General features: G+C 54.2%; 2 protein-coding genes across 4 annotated transcripts; one reads left to right on the forward strand and one right to left on the reverse strand.

The window, feature by feature from the left end:
• Positions 1–497: 497 nt before the first annotated feature.
• RNF31 (ring finger protein 31) lies at positions 498–14,100 on the reverse strand. Of its 3 annotated transcripts, none has more exons than XM_062205356.1 (21): positions 13,178–14,100; positions 12,948–13,094; positions 12,631–12,786; positions 12,376–12,435; positions 12,195–12,270; positions 11,835–11,991; positions 10,680–11,064; positions 10,248–10,535; positions 9,756–10,004; positions 9,467–9,652; positions 9,156–9,362; positions 4,794–4,967; positions 4,615–4,713; positions 4,434–4,523; positions 2,661–2,775; positions 2,429–2,547; positions 2,042–2,155; positions 1,844–1,901; positions 1,106–1,202; positions 688–856; positions 498–581 (listed from the first exon to the last, which is right to left on the reverse strand). In XM_062205356.1, exons 1-21 carry the CDS (start codon positions 13,367–13,369, stop codon positions 528–530), a joined length of 3,192 nt encoding a protein of 1,063 aa, XP_062061340.1. In that variant the 5' UTR covers positions 13,370–14,100; the 3' UTR covers positions 498–527. The 3 variants fall into 3 exon arrangements, with proteins under 3 accessions (XP_062061340.1, XP_062061339.1, XP_062061341.1); XM_062205355.1 differs by having other exon boundaries at positions 10,248–10,538; XM_062205357.1 differs by lacking the exons at positions 498–581; positions 688–856; positions 1,106–1,202; positions 1,844–1,901; positions 2,429–2,547 and having other exon boundaries at positions 2,050–2,155; positions 10,248–10,538.
• Positions 14,101–14,317: 217 nt separating this feature from the next.
• Positions 14,318–17,994, forward strand: PSME2 (proteasome activator subunit 2). Its single transcript, XM_062205380.1, has 11 exons — positions 14,318–14,443; positions 14,756–14,788; positions 15,494–15,556; positions 15,765–15,851; positions 15,957–15,987; positions 16,080–16,177; positions 16,900–16,968; positions 17,112–17,179; positions 17,323–17,377; positions 17,685–17,771; positions 17,865–17,994. Exons 1-11 carry the CDS (start codon positions 14,396–14,398, stop codon positions 17,943–17,945), a joined length of 720 nt encoding a protein of 239 aa, XP_062061364.1. The 5' UTR covers positions 14,318–14,395; the 3' UTR covers positions 17,946–17,994.

A 17,994-nucleotide genomic window follows, 5' to 3' on the forward strand; every position in this document is an offset into this window, starting at 1 on the left:
AAGCAGGTCCCTCCGCCCACAGCTCCTGCCAGGAACTCCTTCCGGCTTCAGATTCTGTTTTCGCAGGCCGCTGACCTTCGCTGTGTAACATTGCTGCTTTCCCAGTTTCTCTGGTGGCTGGTCTGGGGCCTCTGGATTACTGTGTACATCTGTGCCTGTCTGTTCCCCTACAGTGCCTGCTTGGTACATACCTGGTCACCTCAATGACCAGCCAAATTCCATGAAAGGAGAGGGAGAAGAGAGGTGGGAAGGCCCGGCCGGTGGATGGCTGGAGAGGGCCTCCCCTGCCCACCCATGGTGTCAACTCCTTCCTGGCCCGAGTCCAGGGTGGGTCAAGAAGCAGGCTGCAAAGGGCTCTTTCAGCAAAGCTCTAGTCACCTCCCCCCTTTTCCCTGGTGCCCCTAGATGGTGGGGCCAGGAAGAAGGACCACCGAGAAGCCTGGGCAATCAGATGCCTCTTTATTGGTGCTGGAGCTGTTCCTGAGGGAGCTGGGCCACAGGACCTTCATCAGGACCCTGGCCCTCAGCTACTTCCTCCTGCGGGGGATACTCTGTCCCAAGGGCACCTCTTCTGTCAGCTTCTGCAGAAGAGAGAAGACAATGGCACCTGAAGCCTGGAGCTGACACGGGCCAGGACAGGTGACTTCTGGAGGGTGGTATCAGAGATAAGGCTGGGTAGAGCTTTACCTGTAATAAGCGGGCATGGTACCCAGGAGGATCCTCGCCAGCCAGTGGCTGGGGGCGCACGTGCAGGTAGCGCTCGGTGGCCGTCTCCAGCTCCTCCACCTCGTACAGGGTGGCCGGGTCCAGCGAGTGGGCATTGATGAGACTCACCAGATACTCTTTGTAGTGTGCCCTGAGGAGATGAGGGAACAGAAAAATCTGTTCTGTTGGCTAACAGCACCTGACTGGGCACTGGGATACCTGGACAAGACCTCACCACACCTGCCGAGTGCCAATCTGTGCACGCTGTGTTTTACTTATCCACGCTCTTGCCCAGACAGCCCCTCCCCACTCCTTGCAGGGCTCGCTTTCCCATCTGGACACACTCTCCCCACTCCCATCTCCTGTGCCCACAGCCCGTCCCGTGTCCTCTGGCACTCACTGACAGAGGCCGGCATGGCCAGCTGGAGTTTCCTTGCCACAAGCTTCATCCTTGAGCCCATTGGGAACCTCTTTCTGCTCCATCACTCGGCAGCCACCTGAGGGAAGGAGGGCATCCTTTGCTGGGAGCTGGCCACTGGCCACAGGGCCCCAGGAGAACTGGGGTATCCACGGAGCATACGGAGGCAGTCTTCAGGGAGGGGCCTGAGCACAGGAGCTCTGTGGCAGTGGGGTACTTGAGATGCCGGTGGCACTGACACAGGCAGAAGACCCCGCTGTCCGTCTTTTATTCAAGCTGGCTTTTGGCTCATAATTGGATGTTCCCTTGAGACAGTTGTTTGTTGTTATTTAACTCTTTCATAGTTAACTCACTGTGTGAGGTCTCACCTCTATGAAGATGATTAAGTGGAGTAGATTAGAGCAGTATCCAACACCATTCTATGCCCTCGAACCTAAAACAGTGCACTGCAACTAGCAGGCCTCATTAAACACTCACTGAGCTAATGAATGAATGAGTAACCATTTGGAAATGGGAGGAGTTAACATTAAGTGTTCAGGACTTTCATGTCTTGCGCAAATAGCTTACCAGCAAAGTGCATATCCTTACTCTCATTTTACACAGGAAAACAAGGCCAGGGGCACAGGAATCATCCCAGACCCTTCCCCTTCTGTTTACCCATCACACAGTGGGAGCCCAGCACATCATCTCCCCTTCTCAAAGGCTTATCCCGACACTCACCTCCGGGGACTGCCCGGGCCCCCGCTGGAGGCTCTGTATTAAACATGACGTTGTTGTCCTGCGGAGGAAGACACACACGGGCATGATGCTCCCCTTGCTGCATTTCCTACCTCAGAGCCTCTTCCATTCTTGCTCACCCTGGGACCTGCCCCTTCTCCCGTGCAACCAGCACACCCGGCTGGGCTGGTCGCCTCTAACCTGTAGCAGCTTCTGGAGTCGGACAGCAGTCCAGTCCCGCAGGTAGAAGAGGCAGTCTCGAGGGTGGTGGCCGTGCAGGGACTTTTTCACCCTGCAGTTAGGGTCTGGGCATTTCTGGCAGGAACCCAGATGGGAAAGGGAAGTTAGAAATTATTAGGGGCCTACATTCTCAGGAACCCCTGCATGAGGGCTGTAGGGGTGGGGAAGACAGAAACCTTGGAAGGTCTGGAGCAAGTAAACAGGGAGAGGAGACAGAGACGGGTGCTTTAGATCCCGATGGCTTCCTCTTCTCTGAGTCGCTCCCCAGTGCCTCCACCCCTTAATCCCAGTGGCAGGCCTCCCTGCCCCCCACAACCTTTTATCCCTTTCCCCCTCCTCTGGGCTCACATTCTTGGCATAAAAGGCATTGTAGCAGCCACTGCAGAACTGGTGGCGGCACTGGGTGCAGTGAAAGTGCATGCAGCCTCCTCGGGCCAGTGCATATGAGAACTTGCACTTGGGGCAGTCTGCAAGAGATGGCGGGTGAGGGCTGGGGCTGCCATGCACCTCAAGGCCCTCAAGAAGAGGATGTTGTTAATGACAGACGACTGAGCAAACCAGCCAGGTCGGGCAGCCTTACCGATGCCGTTTTCCTGAAGATACATCGCCAGGCCTTGGGCCTGATATTCCGGGTCATTGGTGCGCTTCCAGTTCTGGAAATCCTCACAGCTCCGGCCTCGGTGCTGCTCTTCCCACTGCCGGAAGGAAAGCAGGCTTCACACAGACGCCTATCCCTCCCCTGACCCTTCTTGCCGGCCCTCCCAGGAGTCTTCAGCTTAGTTTGTGTCACTACCATCCACCGTTTGCTCAAACTCCAAACTGAGAGGCCATCCTTGGCTTTGCGTTTCTATCACCTCATGCTCATTAGTAAGCTGTGATGCTCCAACCACCCAAGCCTCTCCCAGCCCTGTCTCTTCTCTCCATCCCTACTGCTGCCATCTCACTCCAGGCCTCTGTCAGATCTTGCCTCCATGACTTCAGTTACTGGTCTCTCTGCTTACACACTCCATTCTCCACATTGCAGCCAAAAGTGTAAATCAGGCAGCTTCAACTGTATTACTAATGTTCTGATTTTGAGGCTTGGTGGCAGGGTCAAGTGTTCATTTGGTTATTGTTTTATAACATAGACGCAAAATTTTGGTGAGGGGCTGGTGCTGTGGCGTAGCAGGCAAAGCCGCCGCCTGCAGTGCAGTTCGAGTCCCAGCTGCTCTACTTCCCATCCAGCTCTCTGCGATGGCCTGGGAAAGCAGTAGAAGATGGGCCAAGTCCTTGGGCTCCTGCACCTGCGTGGGAGACCCAGAAGAAGCTCCTGGCTCCTGGCTTCAGATTGGCAAAGCTCCAGCCGCTGCGGCCAATTGGGGAGTGAACCAGTGGCTGGAAGACCTTTCTCTCTCTCTCTTTCTCTCCTTTTCTCTGTGTAATTCTGACTTTCAAATAAATAAATAAATCTTAAAAAAAATATTTTGGAGATAAAAGTTAGGTTTCTTACAAGATAAATGAGATGGCATCACTCCCTGCTTGGTCTCAGAATGAAAGACAAATCCCTGCCTCACATTGCTTCCAGGGCTCACCTGATCTGGTGCTGGCTCCTCCCCAACTGCCTGCCAGCCTCACCCTTGTTCTCAAGACTCCAGCCAGTTTTGTCTCACTATGGTTTTTCCATGGGTTATTCTTTCTGTCCCAAATACTCTGCATGGCTGGGTTCTTAACTTTCAGGCCTGAGCTTAAGCTAAACCATTTTAGAGACGACTTGTCTGACCCAATCTGTTATCCTTGTCTCACTTGTTCCACTTGTGTTCTTCACAGAACCTGTGCCTGTGTATGACGATCCCCCCACCCTTGATCTGCTTCCTCCCTCCCTCCCTCTCCTTCCGCCGTCCCTCCATTTTCTTTCCCTCTCTTCCCCTCCTCTTTCTTCCATTTCTCCTTGTGCCTCTCACTAAACTTTTTTTTTTTTTAAAGATTTATTTATTTGAAAGTCAGAGTTAGAAAGAGACAGAGAGAGAGAAATCTTCCGTCCACTAATTCACTCCCCAAATGCTTGCAACAACTGGGACTAGGCCAGGCCAAAGCTAGCAGGGGCCCAGGCACTTAGGCCATGTTCCGCTGTTTTCCCAGGTACATTAGCAGGGAGTTGGACTGGAAGAGGAGCAGCTAGGATTCAAACTGGTTCCCATGTGGGACACCGGTGCTGCAGGCAGCAGCTTAACCTGCCACGCCACAGCGTCAGCCCCTAAACTAAGATTTTTAAGCTCCGAGCTCCTGTCTGTTTTGTTCTTTCATATACCTCATGTCTCATACTGTACCTAGCAGTAGCTAGGAAAGTATTTCTGAAAAGATAAATGTGCCTTACCTGGCGTTTGCAACGCACACAGAAAGTCTGGTGACACTGGGGACACGTAGCCTCCAACTGTTCACGCTCATATATGAAGCCGAAGGAGCACTGTGGGTGCAAGAGCAGAAAGCTTTCCAAGGCCTGACCCAGCATTATCACGGGCCCCTCCTCAGTCAGCTCCTCTGTGTGAGTCACTTGCCTGAGCACACCACAGGAACTTGGGATCCCGCATCAGCACACCCTCAGTCAGCTTCTTATGGAACAAAGCGTAGGCATCTGGTTCCAGGCTCTCCCGGAGCTGAAGACAAGATACAGTGTGCAGGTAGAGTTCCTGTTTAACGCCCAGAGTATCTGAACCCTAAGAGCTGCAGTACCTACCTGGATGTCGAGGGTGGAAAAGTAGCTGAGCAACTGCGTGTCATCGGTGAGGTCGGGGCGGCCACAGGCAGGGCACACCATGTCTGTGATGTGCTTCTCCTTCAAGGCGATGGTGAAGTGCTGACGGAAGCAGTCAGGACAGATGGTACACTCACAGGAAATCAGGGCCTGCATCTAGAGGGAGAGGGGGAGGAGTGACAGGAGCCACAGCTGCCAGCCTGGGCAAGGGGCAATAACCAGGTGGCCACTGAAAAACTAGGACCTAATTAACAACTGGGCAAGGTCCCCATCTGAAGTGCCAGCAGGTGCCAGGCAGACAATCCAAACCAACGACCATCAGATAGAGGAAAACAGACAATGGTGAGATCTAAAATGATGAATGCCTCTAAAGGCGTTTACATCTAATTAAAAGCAAATACAGAATTAGCATCCTCAAATTGACAAAGCTATAGAGATGGAGAATAGGGGCTGGCGCTGTGGCACAGTGGGTTAAAGCCCTGGCCTGAAGCGCCAGCATCCCATATGGGCGCCAGCTCTAGTCCCAGCTGCTCCTCTTCCGATCCAGCTCTCTGCTATGGCCTGGGAAAGCAGTAGGGGATGGCCCAAGTACTTGGGCCCCTGCACCCAAGTGGGAGACTGGGAAGAAGCTCCTGGCTTCGGATCGGCGCAGCTCCGGCTGTTGTGGCCAATTGGGGAGTGAACCAGTGGATGGAAGACCTTTCTCTTTCTGTATGTCTCTAACTTGTTCAAATAAAAAAAAATTAAATCTTAAAAAAAAAGAGATGGAGAACAAATTAATGGTTATCAGATGACCAGAGGTGGGGAAGGGGTAACATAGAAGGGTTCCTCTGTAATGTGGAAAACAATTTGTATCTGATAATGGTGGTAGATGGATGAATCTAACAATTGCAAAAGGGGCCAGCGCTATGGTGTGGCGGGTTAAAGCCGCTGCTTGCAGTGCCAGCATCCCATATGGGCACTGGTTCGAGTCTCGGCTGCTCCACTTCCAATCCAGCTCTCTGCTATGGCCTGGGAGAGCAGTAGAAGATGGCCCAAGTCCTTGGGCCCCTGCACCCATGTGGGAGACCTGGAAGAAGTTCCTGGTTCCTGGCTTCAGACTGGCGCAGCTCCGGCCACTGTAGCCAATTGGAGAATGAACCAGCAGATGAAAGACCTCCCTCTCTCTCTCTCTCTCTGCCTCTCCTTCTCTCTCTGTGTAACTCTGACTCTTTAAAAAAAAAAAAAAAAATTGCAAAGAACTACACTACACACACCATACACACACATACACACACACACAGACCAGCGTTGTAGTGTAGTGGATTAAGCTACCACCTGCAACACTGACATTCCACATAGGTACTGAATGGAGTCCCAGCTTATCCACTGCAGATCCAGCTTCCTGCTAATGCATCTGGAAAAGCAGTGGAAGATGGCCCAAGTGCTTGGGCCCCTACACCACACCGGAGACTCGGATGAAGCTCCTGGCTTTAGCTTAGCCCAAACCTGGCCATTGTAGCAATTTGAGAGAGTGAACCAGTAGATGGAAGATCTTTTTCTTAAAAAGAAAAAAAAAATACAGTTATAGAGAAGTAGAGAGAGAGAGAGAGGTCTTCCATCCGCTGGTTCACTCCCCAAATGGCCACAACGGCCAGAGCTGAACCAATCTGGAGCCAGGAGCTTCTTCCAGGTCTCCCACGTGGGTGCAGGAGCCCAAGGATTTGGGTCATCCTTCACTGCTTTCCCAGGCACATTAGCAGGGAGCTAGATTGGTAGTGGAGCACCTGGGACTCGAATTGGTACCCATATGGGATGCTGGTGTTGCAGGCCAGGGCTTTAACTTGCTGCATCACAGTGCCAGCCCCTCTGTCTATCCCTAACTGTGCTTTCCAAGTAAATAAAATCTTTAAAAAAAACCCACACACATCCATGTTAAAAGTGAACAAGATCTATAATACACTTAATGTTGGCATCTATTTCCCAGTCTATCAAATTGTAATTATCTAAGACATCATCACTGGGGATGGTGGCAAACAAGTACAAAGGACTCTGCTACTTTTACAACATCCTGTGAATCAACAATTTTAAAATACAAAGAGTGAAAACGAACCCTGAGCCAGACTAATTGAACTGTATTTGGCCAAAGAACCACCATGCCTGACCTAGATTAAGTGAGACTCAGAAGATAAGAAAGGTTTGTTCCTATCAATTGGGTATGTGATGCTATTAAAGAATTACTGTTTGGGGTCCGGCGCTCTGGTGTAGCAGGTAAAGCCGCTGCCTACAGTGCTGGCATCCCATATTGGCACTGTTTTTCAAGTCCTGACTACTGCACTTCCAATCCAGCTCTCTCCTATCGCCTGGGAAAGCAGAAAATGGCCCAAGACCTTGGGCTCCTGCACCCATGTGGGAGACCTGGAAGAAGCTCCTAGCTCCTGGCTTCAGAGTGGTACAGCTCCAGCTGTTGCGGCCAGTTGGGGAGTGAACCAGCTGATGGAAGACCTCTCTCTCTGCCTTTCCTTCTGTGTAACTCTTTCAAATAAATAATAAATAAATCTTTTAAAAAAAAGTTACTGTTTGGGGCTGGTGTGGTGGGGTAGTGGATAAAGGCACTGTCTGCAATGCTGGCATCCCACATGGTGCTGATTCATGTCCCTGCGACTCCACACCTGATCAAGCTCCCTGCTAATGGCCTGGGAAAAGCAGCAGAGGATGGCTCAAGTGCTTGGGCCCCTGTCACCCATGTGGAAATCGGATGAAGCTCCTGGATTCAGCCTGGCCAAGGTCTGGCCGTTGTGGCCATCTGGGGAGTAAGCCAGTGGATAGAAAATCTCTCTCGTTCTCCCTCTCTCTTTGTAACTTTTTCAAAATAATAGGGGCCAGCACTGTGGTGTAGTGGGTAAAGCCGCCGTATACAGTGCTGCATCCCATATAGGTGCCGGTTCAAGCCCTGGCTGCTCCACTTCCAGTCCAGCTCTCTGCTGTGGCCTGGGAAAGCAGTGGAAGACAGTCCAAGATCTTGGGCCCCTGCACCTATGTGGGAGACCTGAAAGAAGCTTATGGCTCCTCGATTCAGAATGGCAAAGCTCCAGCCACGGCGGCCAATTGAGGAGTGAATCAGTGGATGGAAGACCTCTCTCTCTCTCTCTGCCTTTCCTTCTCTGTGTAACTCTAACTTTCAAATAAATAAATAAATCTTCTAAATAAATATATAAGAAAAGAATTACTGTTCATTTGTTTGGGGTGGCAACGGTGCTGTGGCTGTTTTCAAAAGATTTCTTCTTTTAGAGATATGTACTAAGATATTTATCAATAGACTGTATGAAACCAGAGATTTCCTTCAAACACAGTACAGTGTTTAGATGAAATAAGACACACTGAAAATTGCTGAAGTTGGTGATAAGTATACTGAGGGTGGAGGACTTGCAGGAATTAAGGAAAATAATTACACAGTTTTCCAGGCCAGCACTGTGGCATAGCAGGTTAAAGCTGCCACTTGTAACACCAGCATCCCACATGGATGCCGGTTCAAGTCCTGACTGCTCCACTTCCATCCAGCTCCCTGTTAATGTGCCTGGGAAAGCAACCAAAGATGGCCCAAGTACTTGGGCCCCTGCACCCATGTGGGAGACCCAGATGAAGCTCCTGGCTCCTGCCTTTGCCCAGGCCCAGGTCCAGCTCCAGCTGTTGCAGCCATTTGGGGAGTGAACCAGATGGAAGATTCTCTCTCTCTGCCTCTGTATCTCCTTCTCTGTAACACTTTCAAATAAATAAATAAACCTTTAAAAAACAGTAGTTTTCCTTTTCCCTGTTGCATGTCTGAAATTTTCCATAATAGAACATTTAAAAGGGAGGGGACAGCTTGTTCCTGCCTCTACCTTCCCAGAAGACTTCACAGATACAAAAGTAACTGTGGAGCACAAGACAGGGCCAGAGTCAGGGGCCAGGGAGGGGATGGGGGAGCAAAGGGAAGAGTGGCCGGTGCCGTGGCTCAATAGGCTAATCCTCCGCCTTGTGGCGCCGGCACACTGGGTTCTAGTCCTGGTTGGGGCGCCGGATTCTATCCCGGTTGCCCCTCTTCCAGGCCAGCTCTCTGCTATGGCCCGGGAAGGCAGTGGAGGATGGCCCAAGTGCTTGGGCCCTGCACCTGCATTGGAGACCAGGAGAAGCACCTGGCTCCTGGCTTCAGATCAGCGCGATGCACCCGCCGCAGCGGCCATTGGAGGGTGAACCAATGGCAAAGGAAGACCTTTCTCTCTGTCTCTCTCTCTCACTATCCACTCTGCCTGTCAAAAAAAAAAAAAAAAAAAAAAAGGCAATAGAGTAACTGTAAGATCAGGGGGGCAGTGGGATGGGCCTTACCCGATTGCGAGGCAGAGCCCAACCACACACAGCACACTCCTGGGCAAGCAAGCGGCGCAGGAAGGCCCGGTCTTGGCTTTGCCTCACAGCTTCCACCACGTCCCCCAGCTCATAGTTCCTGGGAGTCTCCTGCAACAGCGACAGCGCCAGCTCTGCCCGGCCCCAGCTGGGGAGTGCGTAGACTGCCAGAAGCCGTCTGACCAGACTCTGCAATGTGGTTCAGGTGGAGAGAGAAGTAGCTGTCAGACCACAGGGGCCTTTCCTCTTGCCCCTCTAGGTGGGTTCTTGGGCTCCACATCTCCCTTCAGCACCTGCTTGTCCGGCCCATCCCAAGAGGGGGTAGACTCAGGGCCAGTGTCCCAGAGGCGCTGATGGAAGGGCTCTAGGCGCTGGCGCTGTAGCTCAGTAAGGGCCCGGGTCACGTCACCCCCATGCTGGAACAATGCCTGAAGAGACCCCTCCTCAGGCCTAAAGCCCAGGGTCTGGAGTTCCTGCACCTGTAAGTTGAGAGCAGAGAGAGAGTGAAGAAGGAAAAGTGGGCAAGGGATTGTGTGAGTGCCTAAGACCCTCAAGCCTGTCCCACCTCCAGCACGGCTGTACCTTCCTCCTCCGGGCCCTCACACACTCCTCCACAGCCTCATCAAGGTTGCCATGACGCTCCAGCCAGGCTTTCCGGGCCTCCTGACAGGAAAAGACACCCAGCCCGGGGTCCTTCTGTCCAGCTAGTTCGGCCACCATCTCCAGCACGTAAGGCAGCTCTGAGCGCAGCCACTGCAGGGGCACCTCGGTGCCTGAGTATTGCAGAGCCGAGAAGACCTCCTCTGGACAGGCACCTGCAGCTTCCCCGTCCTAAAGCACAGAAGGCTCATTAGGAGGGGCAAACGCCTTCCGTACCTTCAGCCTGCTCCAAATGCCAACAGCTGAGCGCAGATGTACTGATCACGTGACCATGGTAACTGCCATGTGAGACGTGCTCAGTAAGTCAGCTGCTGCTAACAGTAGTTTATAAGGACTCATGTTACTGAAATGCAGTATCTCCGTGCCCCTCCCCTCCCCAGCTGAGCCCCACCTCCTCCGGGGCCCCACGCTCACCCGGATCATGACCACTAGCTGGAGACCTTCCTCCCGCATCTTGTCTTGGCGCTGCTTCTCAGGGTCTCCACAGGAGCTGGGCAGGGGGGCACTGAGGCATTGTGGGGGTCGAGGCTTGGGGAGTCCTTTTTCCGAAGAGGAGGCACTGGGCCGGGGGGCATGCTGCTCTAGGCTGGGGCTGCTGGTCCGGTTGCACATAGCACACACCCAGCCAGGGCCCGAGTTGCCGAAGGTACAGTGAATGCAGTACCAGACGTGAGTCTGGGCAGAGGAGAGCAAAGTATCCCCCTGCTGGGAAGGTGGAGAGAATGACCCCATGGTTTGAGTGAAGGAGGTTCACAAAGGCGATCCCGGGACCTGGGATGACTGAAGGAAGACAGGGCACGAGCAAGAAGAGAAAGGTCTGAGCTGAAAAGGTCAGGAACAGGTTACCTGAAGTGGCTGTGAGGACAAGCCAGGATCCTGGGAATCCACCACCAAGCTGGGAGGCTGTGCCAGCCGAGGTCGCTCACACATGGCACATAACACAGCTGCTGCCTCATTCTCAAAGGTACAGCTCTGGCAGGCCCACCGACCTCGTGTAAGTTCAGGTTCTTGGCCCCCCGTATCTTGCGGGCCCTCAGTCTCCAGCCTTGAGTCCTTACAGCCTCGGGGCCAACCACAGGCCACACAGAGCATTGCCCAAGGCTCATTTAGCCTGGTGCAGGCAGCACAGTGCCAGGGCTGATGGGCATTTGCAGGATCAAGGGAAGGAGAGCTGTCTCTCAGGGCCACCAGGGAATTCGGCTGGGGCAGCAGTGGGGCTGAGGCAGGTAAACTGTAATAGAAAAGCAGACACGGCCTGCTGGGCTGGTTCTGGTGCCAGGGTCCCTCTCCCCTGGGCATTCCCCATTTCCTGGGTATCAACACATGGCTCTGGCCTTTGTATGTGTTGTGTTCTTTATCTGGATACTATCATACTCATGTCCTGTTCAACATCTAAATGACAACTTATAGCTCACTTCTTCCTGGTCAATCCCCAGAACAGAGAGACTGGTCCATAATAAGTGTTTAAACTACTGTCAGGGGCCGGTGCTGTGGCACAGTGAGTAAAAGCCCTGGCCTACAGCACCAGCATCCCACATGGGCGCTGGTTTGAGTCCTGGATGCTCCACTTCTGATCTGGCTCCCTGCTAATGTGCCTGGAAAAGTGGCAGAAGATGGCCCAAGCACTTGGGCCACAAGGGAGACCCAGAGGAAGCTCCTGGCTCCCGGCTTCAGCCTGGCCCAGCCTCCGCTGTTGTGGCTATTTGGGGAGTGAACCAGCCAATGGAAGACCTTTCTCTTTCACTCTGCATCTTTTAAAAAATAAAATACTGCCAAGTGACTGAACTGATCCTCAGACCAGATAGCATCCACCCACTACTTACTCACACACCACAGTAACCTGTCTCATTGTGACTGCTACTTGTCTGATTTCTCTTTGATGGCTACGCTAGCTGCTTGCCCTATGTTAAATGGTCTTAGCAAAGAACTTGGCACAGTAGATGCTCAAGTAATTTCACGTTCTCTAAATTTCACTCCCACAGAGAAGAGAAGTCCTCTCACCTGGGGCTCAGGTGGGTGGTCTGGCGCAGGTGATGGGCACGGGATGGGTGTCCATGGAACAGGCGGTCACAGGCTGCACACAAGACCTGTTTACAGGCTGGGCAGCTCAGTGTGCCCGGGGCAGAACCACAGAGAAAGCAGGAACAAGGAGTGGAGCCTAGAAACAGGACAAAGTTACACCTGAATGTGCTGAGGATGAGGGCAATCACAAGACTACTCAGCACACCTGGACCCAAGGGAACCTGTTTTCATTGTTTTAAACACACAAAGGAAGATAAACCAGAAGGTAGAGGAGGGCCCCCAATTTCCATCAATCTAGTCTGCTACTAGCAGCCCCTTGCAGGAGATGACGACTAGTACCTGGGGCAGACGGTGTGGCAAGGGGGCCAGGGGCAATCTCTCTCAGTAGGGGTCCGAACTCAGAAAGCTGCAGCATCTGAGGAAGAAAGGGCACGAGATAGGCAAGAAGTCTGGGGACAGACACGGAGTCCCACAGTTCCTGCCCGCTTTGGTCAGCAGCCCCTCTTCATGCCTTTCTTACATCATCTTCGACTTTGCCTTTCAGCAGCTGTTCCAGTGCCTGCTGCCTGGGATGAGCATTCTGCAAACAAGATGAAAAGAGCTCCCATCTAGAGCTGTAGAACAAGACCCTCCCTCTAAGCCCTGGCCCCCCAACATTCGCAGGGAGAACAACAGTACCAGAAGATTCCAGCATGGGGGCCCTGCCACAGGCTTCAGTGAGGCTGGGCTTTTTCAGCCCCGGTGCCTAAGGCCTTAGAGTCGACGAACGCCTCACCTGCAACCACAGGCCGAGCTCTGTCCGAAGCAGCAGGACTTCCAGCGTGACTGCGGCTACCTGGTTCTCATCCGGCTCCTCCTGCTCTTCGGGGAAGCTCAACCCATCTGGCTGCTCCTCCGTGTAGCCATACAACCGTAGCACATCCCGGCCCCCCTGCCACACATTGACAACCGTTCACCGCCCAGCCGCCGCCCCCCTTCCCACAGGCGCTGTCCTTCTCCCCATTCAGCATAGCCTGGGGGCCCTTTCCGGTCAACCCCCACCTCCCAGCCCAGGTCCATTTCCCCTTCTTCCACAAGACCCAGGGGTTTCACCTGCACAGCATCCACCGTGCTGCGAAAGACAGGGTTATTAAACTTGACCCCGCGCCAGTACCGGGGCCGCTGAGGGCTCAGGAGGTTGCGGCCATATTTCTCCAGGATGTTCAGGGCCGTGGACAGAGTGCTGAGGTAGTTTCGGGGCTGTGCGCAATTAGAGAGCAGACGTGTGAGCTCGACTCGGGCCTCAGGCCCTATGTCTCCCCTCCCAGCAGGGCCGGGCTCACCTCCCCATGAGCGTTGCAGCGGATCAGGCGTGCGGCGTCCAGCTGCAGGTAGCGGGCGGCTGGAGGCAAAGAGGTGGCCAACAGCGGCCGGAGTTGCTCCAGGGAAAACATCTGCCCGGAATCCCTCCTCAGAGCGCTCGCCAGCTCCTCACGGGCCGCCAGGAAGGCTCGCTCCTCTTCCTTCCCCGGCATCCTGAGAGAGGAGTCAGCCCCAGCCTCGCCGCCCGCCACGACCCGGTGCGGGCCGGGGGCGGCCCGAGCGCCACCCCTCCCGCCTGGAGTTCGGCTTTGCGGCCTGACCCTGTCCGCGCAGTCGCCCGGGTCACTCAGGCCACTGTCGCTCTCCGGCTCACCGCCCAGCGCCAGGGTTAGCGGGGAACAGGAAGTACTGGAAGGTGGGCGGGACTGCAACGCAGTTTCAGAGGAAGGGGAGGGTCAGGAAAGCGGGGGCGGGGCCTAGAGGGCCGGCCAGGTCCCAGCCAATGAGGAGGTACATGGCTCTTGACTCCGCCCCCAGGGCGGCCCAGCATTTTGCTCTAATACCCGGATTCTTCCCCGCCTTTCCCCACATTGGTTCCTCCCCTTCCGGGCAGCTGCGAGCGTGGGATTATCCAGTTCGGCTCAGAGCCTTCCTCCCCTGTCTCTGGGCCATTCTGCTATGCGCCCACCGGCGACGTTCCGTCTGCCGGGAACTCGACTCTGGCCGGCTCCAGCCCAGCCGAAGAGAGTCCCGCCTTTGTCCCGGCCGTCCTGGGGCGGGGCGCCCTCGGGGACTGTCCCCGCGCGGGCTGCCGCACACGTCCTGCTGACCCTTCTCCGCCTCAGGCTCTTCATATCGCCCGGGCCCCTTTCTGTGGGCTCCTCGCGGCCGAGCCTTCTGCCTGGATAGCCCCTTCCCCATTTTCCCGCCCTCGAAGTCCAGCCCTGGACTTCCCCCGGACGGGCTAGGCCCGCACTGTAGCCCCGCCCCCTGTCCCCGTCTCCGCGGTCCCACCCCCCAGTCCCTCCCTCGGACAGCCCCCGGGTTTGTGACCCAGCCAGCACCGCCTCTCCTAGCGGCCCGGGGCTGGGAATGGCTGAGGGACTACCCACTGCTTGTGGTCGGCCAGGGGGAGGGGGCTGAGGGGGGCGGGGCTGAGGGGGCGGGCCTGGATCTGGGAGTGAAAGCGAAAGCCCAGGCTGCTCGCCGGGAGACCGGAGCGCTACACCTGGAGCAGCATGGCCAAGCCTTGTGGGGTGCGCCTGAGCGGGGAGGCCAGCAAACAGGTAAGGGGGCACCCACCGGAGGCTAGCAAGGGCCCGGGAAGCCCCCCTGGATGGAGGCCGATCTGGGTACTCCGGGGGACCCAGGCCGTGTTCGAACTCTGCCAGCCTCACTTCAGTGCTTTCACTTCTGCCTGGGGATTCCCAGATTCTTGTCCTCTGGCCAGTCTCTGCCCTGAGCTGGGGCTTCCAGAGAAAACTGGCTTGTGGGAAAGGCCTGGGCCGTAGTTGGAGGGCGCCCTGCTGGAGGTGGGAGAATAACTCTTCGACAACCAAGAACCCTTAACCAACGTCCTGGTCCTGCTCTCTCTGCAGGTGGATGTCTTCAGGCAAAATCTTTTCCAGGAGGTAAGTGTCTGTAGAATCAAGCGATTTGGCCCAGAATCTTAGACCAGTACTTGAGGATCACAACCACTCAGAGTGACTCCAAAGGCCGCCCTGGACTTGGCCCCTACGTCCTTACCATGCTTTCACCCAAAGTGACCTCCTAATTATTGACTTCTCCCTCTAATTTGACCCCTCTCTTCTACCACTTCTCAACCCCCCCTCTTATTTTTAAATTGTTTAATCGAAAGGCAGAGTTGGGGGAGGGGAGATAATGAGAGGGAGGGAGAGAGAGAGCACTTCCATCTGCTGGTTCATTCCTCAAATGGCCGCCACAACCAGGGCTGGGCCAGGCTGAAGCCAGGAGCTACGTTTCTTCTGTTGGTGCAAAGGCCCAAGTATTTGAGCCATCTTCTGCTGCTTTCCCAGGCACATTAGCAGGGAACACGTTAGCTGGGACTCAAACTGGCACCCGTATGGGATGCCGGCTTTGCAGGTAGCAGCTTAATCCGATGCCAGAACTCTGCCCTTTCCAGCCCTTCTTTGGATGAGGGGCAGTAAATCCACGGTCCCCCACATTCCTAACGTTAGGTCTGCTGTCTGTGAACGTGGGCAAGTCCCTTCATTTTCAGGGCCTCACTGACCTCATTTATAAGGTCACGGACTCAGATTTTCAAGGGCCCTTCCAGGTCAGGTCTTCTGACATCTTATTGAGTGTGTTCGCCACAGGCTGAGGAATTCCTCTACAGTTTCCTGCCACAGAAAATCATATACCTGAATCAGCTCTTGCAAGTGAGTAGCCCAGGTCCCCTTGCCCCGTCCCCTGACCTTTTCCCCGCCTCTGCTCACCTTGTCTGGCTAGCAACTGGGAACTATTTTGAATGGTGGATTGGGAACGTTCAGATGTTGTATGCCTGAGCCTGGTTGGGAGGCCGAGGGAAAGCTGTGACGTGGGGTGAGGGGAAGAGGCTGGGCAGACCTGATGGTGAGCTCTGTACAGGAGGACTTCCTCAATGTGGCTGACCTGACCTCCCTCCGGGCCCCGCTGGACATCCCCATCCCAGACCCCCCGCCCAAGGAGGATGAGGTGAGGCACTCGTGGTGCAGGGCTCGCACTGTGCCTTCCGTGACGTGATGGCCCGTCAACCTCGGTGACTTTTCTGAAGCTATCCCCGCCCCTTGTTTCCCTTAGATGGAAACAGATAAACAGGAGAAGAAGGAAGGTAAGGAAGGGAGGGGTGACGCAGTGAGGGGAAATCACACACTGATGGGGGGGGGGGGGCGGAGGAGGGACGTGGATTCCTTCTTTCTTCAGTCCCTAAGTGCGGCTTTCTTCCTGGGAATGAGAAGCTCTTAGCTCTGCTCGCTTTGGTTAAGCCGGAAGTCTGGACTCTCAAAGAGAAGTGCATTCTGGTAAGCCTGGGAGCTGGGTGTGGGGAGTAAAAAGAAAATGGCCAGGCCAAGCCCTGGTCTCCTTCAGAGATGCAGGTCCTTCATTCAGAGGTTTAGTCCTGAAAAGGGAGGTTTCCTCTTGGTCTTGGTTGAGGTCCCTATTGTTCTCATTCTGCTAGGCCTCTGGTATTACAAAGGTATTCCTGAAGTCAGAGGCTGTGCATTATCCACTTCTAGAACCATAGAACCTATTGCTATGCCAGATACGCAGTAGGGATAACGCAGTACTTTGGAAACATTTCTTATCATGTGATATATACTGGGGTCATGTATAGCTTAGCAGTTACAACACTGGTTACCTGCATCTCACGTCAGAGTACCTGGGTTCAGGTCCTAGCTCTGGCTGCCATTCCCAGCGTTTTGCTAACGCAGACGATGTTGGCTAAAGTTTTCGGGTTCCTATCACCCATGAGGGAGACCTGGGTTGGCTTCTTGGCTCCCTGCTTTAGCCTGGTCCGGTCCCATCCATTGTAGGCATTTGGGGAGTGAGTCAGCAGGTGGGAGCCCTCTCTGCCTCTCAGATTACACACATACTTTGGAAGGTTTTTGTAACAAGTGAGATAAATCATAGGTAACACAGTGCCTGGCAAATAAGTGCTCGATTCAATAAAGCTATTATTGGGGAGTGGCAATAATAGAAAGAGCTCAGTAGGTTTGTTGAGTGATTTCTCCTTTTAACATAGGTGATCACATGGATCCAGCATCTGATCCCCAAGATTGAGGATGGAAATGATTTTGGGGTAGCGATCCAGGTAAGAAAAGGAAGACAGGACTCTTGAGAGCGGGGAGAGCCCTGGGGAGAGAGAGCTAGGAGGAGGAAGGAAGTGGTGAGTGCAGGAGGAAGGAGATGAAGTGCTGTCTCCCCTCCCCATCCCCCACCCCCATGTCACCACAGGAGAAGGTGCTGGAGAGGGTGAATGCAGTGAAGACCAAAGTGGAAACCTTCCAGACAACCATTTCCAAGTGAGGGCAGCCGGAGGACCAGCATGGGGGCCTGCCAAAGCTAAGCAGTACCATCAGGATGATGGGATACTTTGGGAACAGTCTCTGGGGGAGTACATCTCCCTGAGCACCTGTGCCTATCCTGTTTCCCTTGCTTCTGGCAGGTACTTCTCAGAACGCGGGGATGCTGTGGCCAAGGCCTCCAAGGAGACCCATGTTGTAAGTGGAGAGTCCATCAGCCTTTTAGCTGAGGCTGGCTGGGGATGGGCCGAGGAGGCGGGGAAACAGACCCTCCTTGTCTTGGTTATGACCTTCCCAGTGTGGAGAATATTAAGCCAAAAGTGCTGCCTAGGAAAAACTGCTTTGGACTGCAACAACCTGGACCTTTTTCTCTGCTGGATCCCGTGGGATCTCATTTCTTGGTGCCCAGAAGGAGCTCATCTTCACGTTACCTATTCCCTATATGAGGAAACCAGACTAATGTCTTTCCCATGAAGCTGACTCAGCTTTGCCTCCTACGTCCCAGATGGACTACCGGGCCTTGGTACATGAGCGAGATGAGGCAACCTATGGGGCGCTAAGGGCCATGGTGCTGGACCTGAGGGCCTTCTATGTGAGTGTGGAGTAAGACCCTGAGAGAAGCTGAAGGGGGTTGGCTAGGAGGGAGGGGGGCCAAGAACTTGACTCCTGTTCTGCCTTCTCCCAGGCCGAACTTTATCATATCATCAGCAGCAACCTGGAGAAGATTGTCAACCCAAAGGGTGAAGAGAAGCCATCCATGTACTGAGCCTAGGTCTAGAGGGAAAATAAATGACCTGACCTTTGTGTGGAATTTA

This window comes from Lepus europaeus, chromosome 11, assembly GCF_033115175.1.
Source record: "Lepus europaeus isolate LE1 chromosome 11, mLepTim1.pri, whole genome shotgun sequence".
Taxonomy (NCBI): domain Eukaryota; kingdom Metazoa; phylum Chordata; class Mammalia; order Lagomorpha; family Leporidae; genus Lepus; species Lepus europaeus.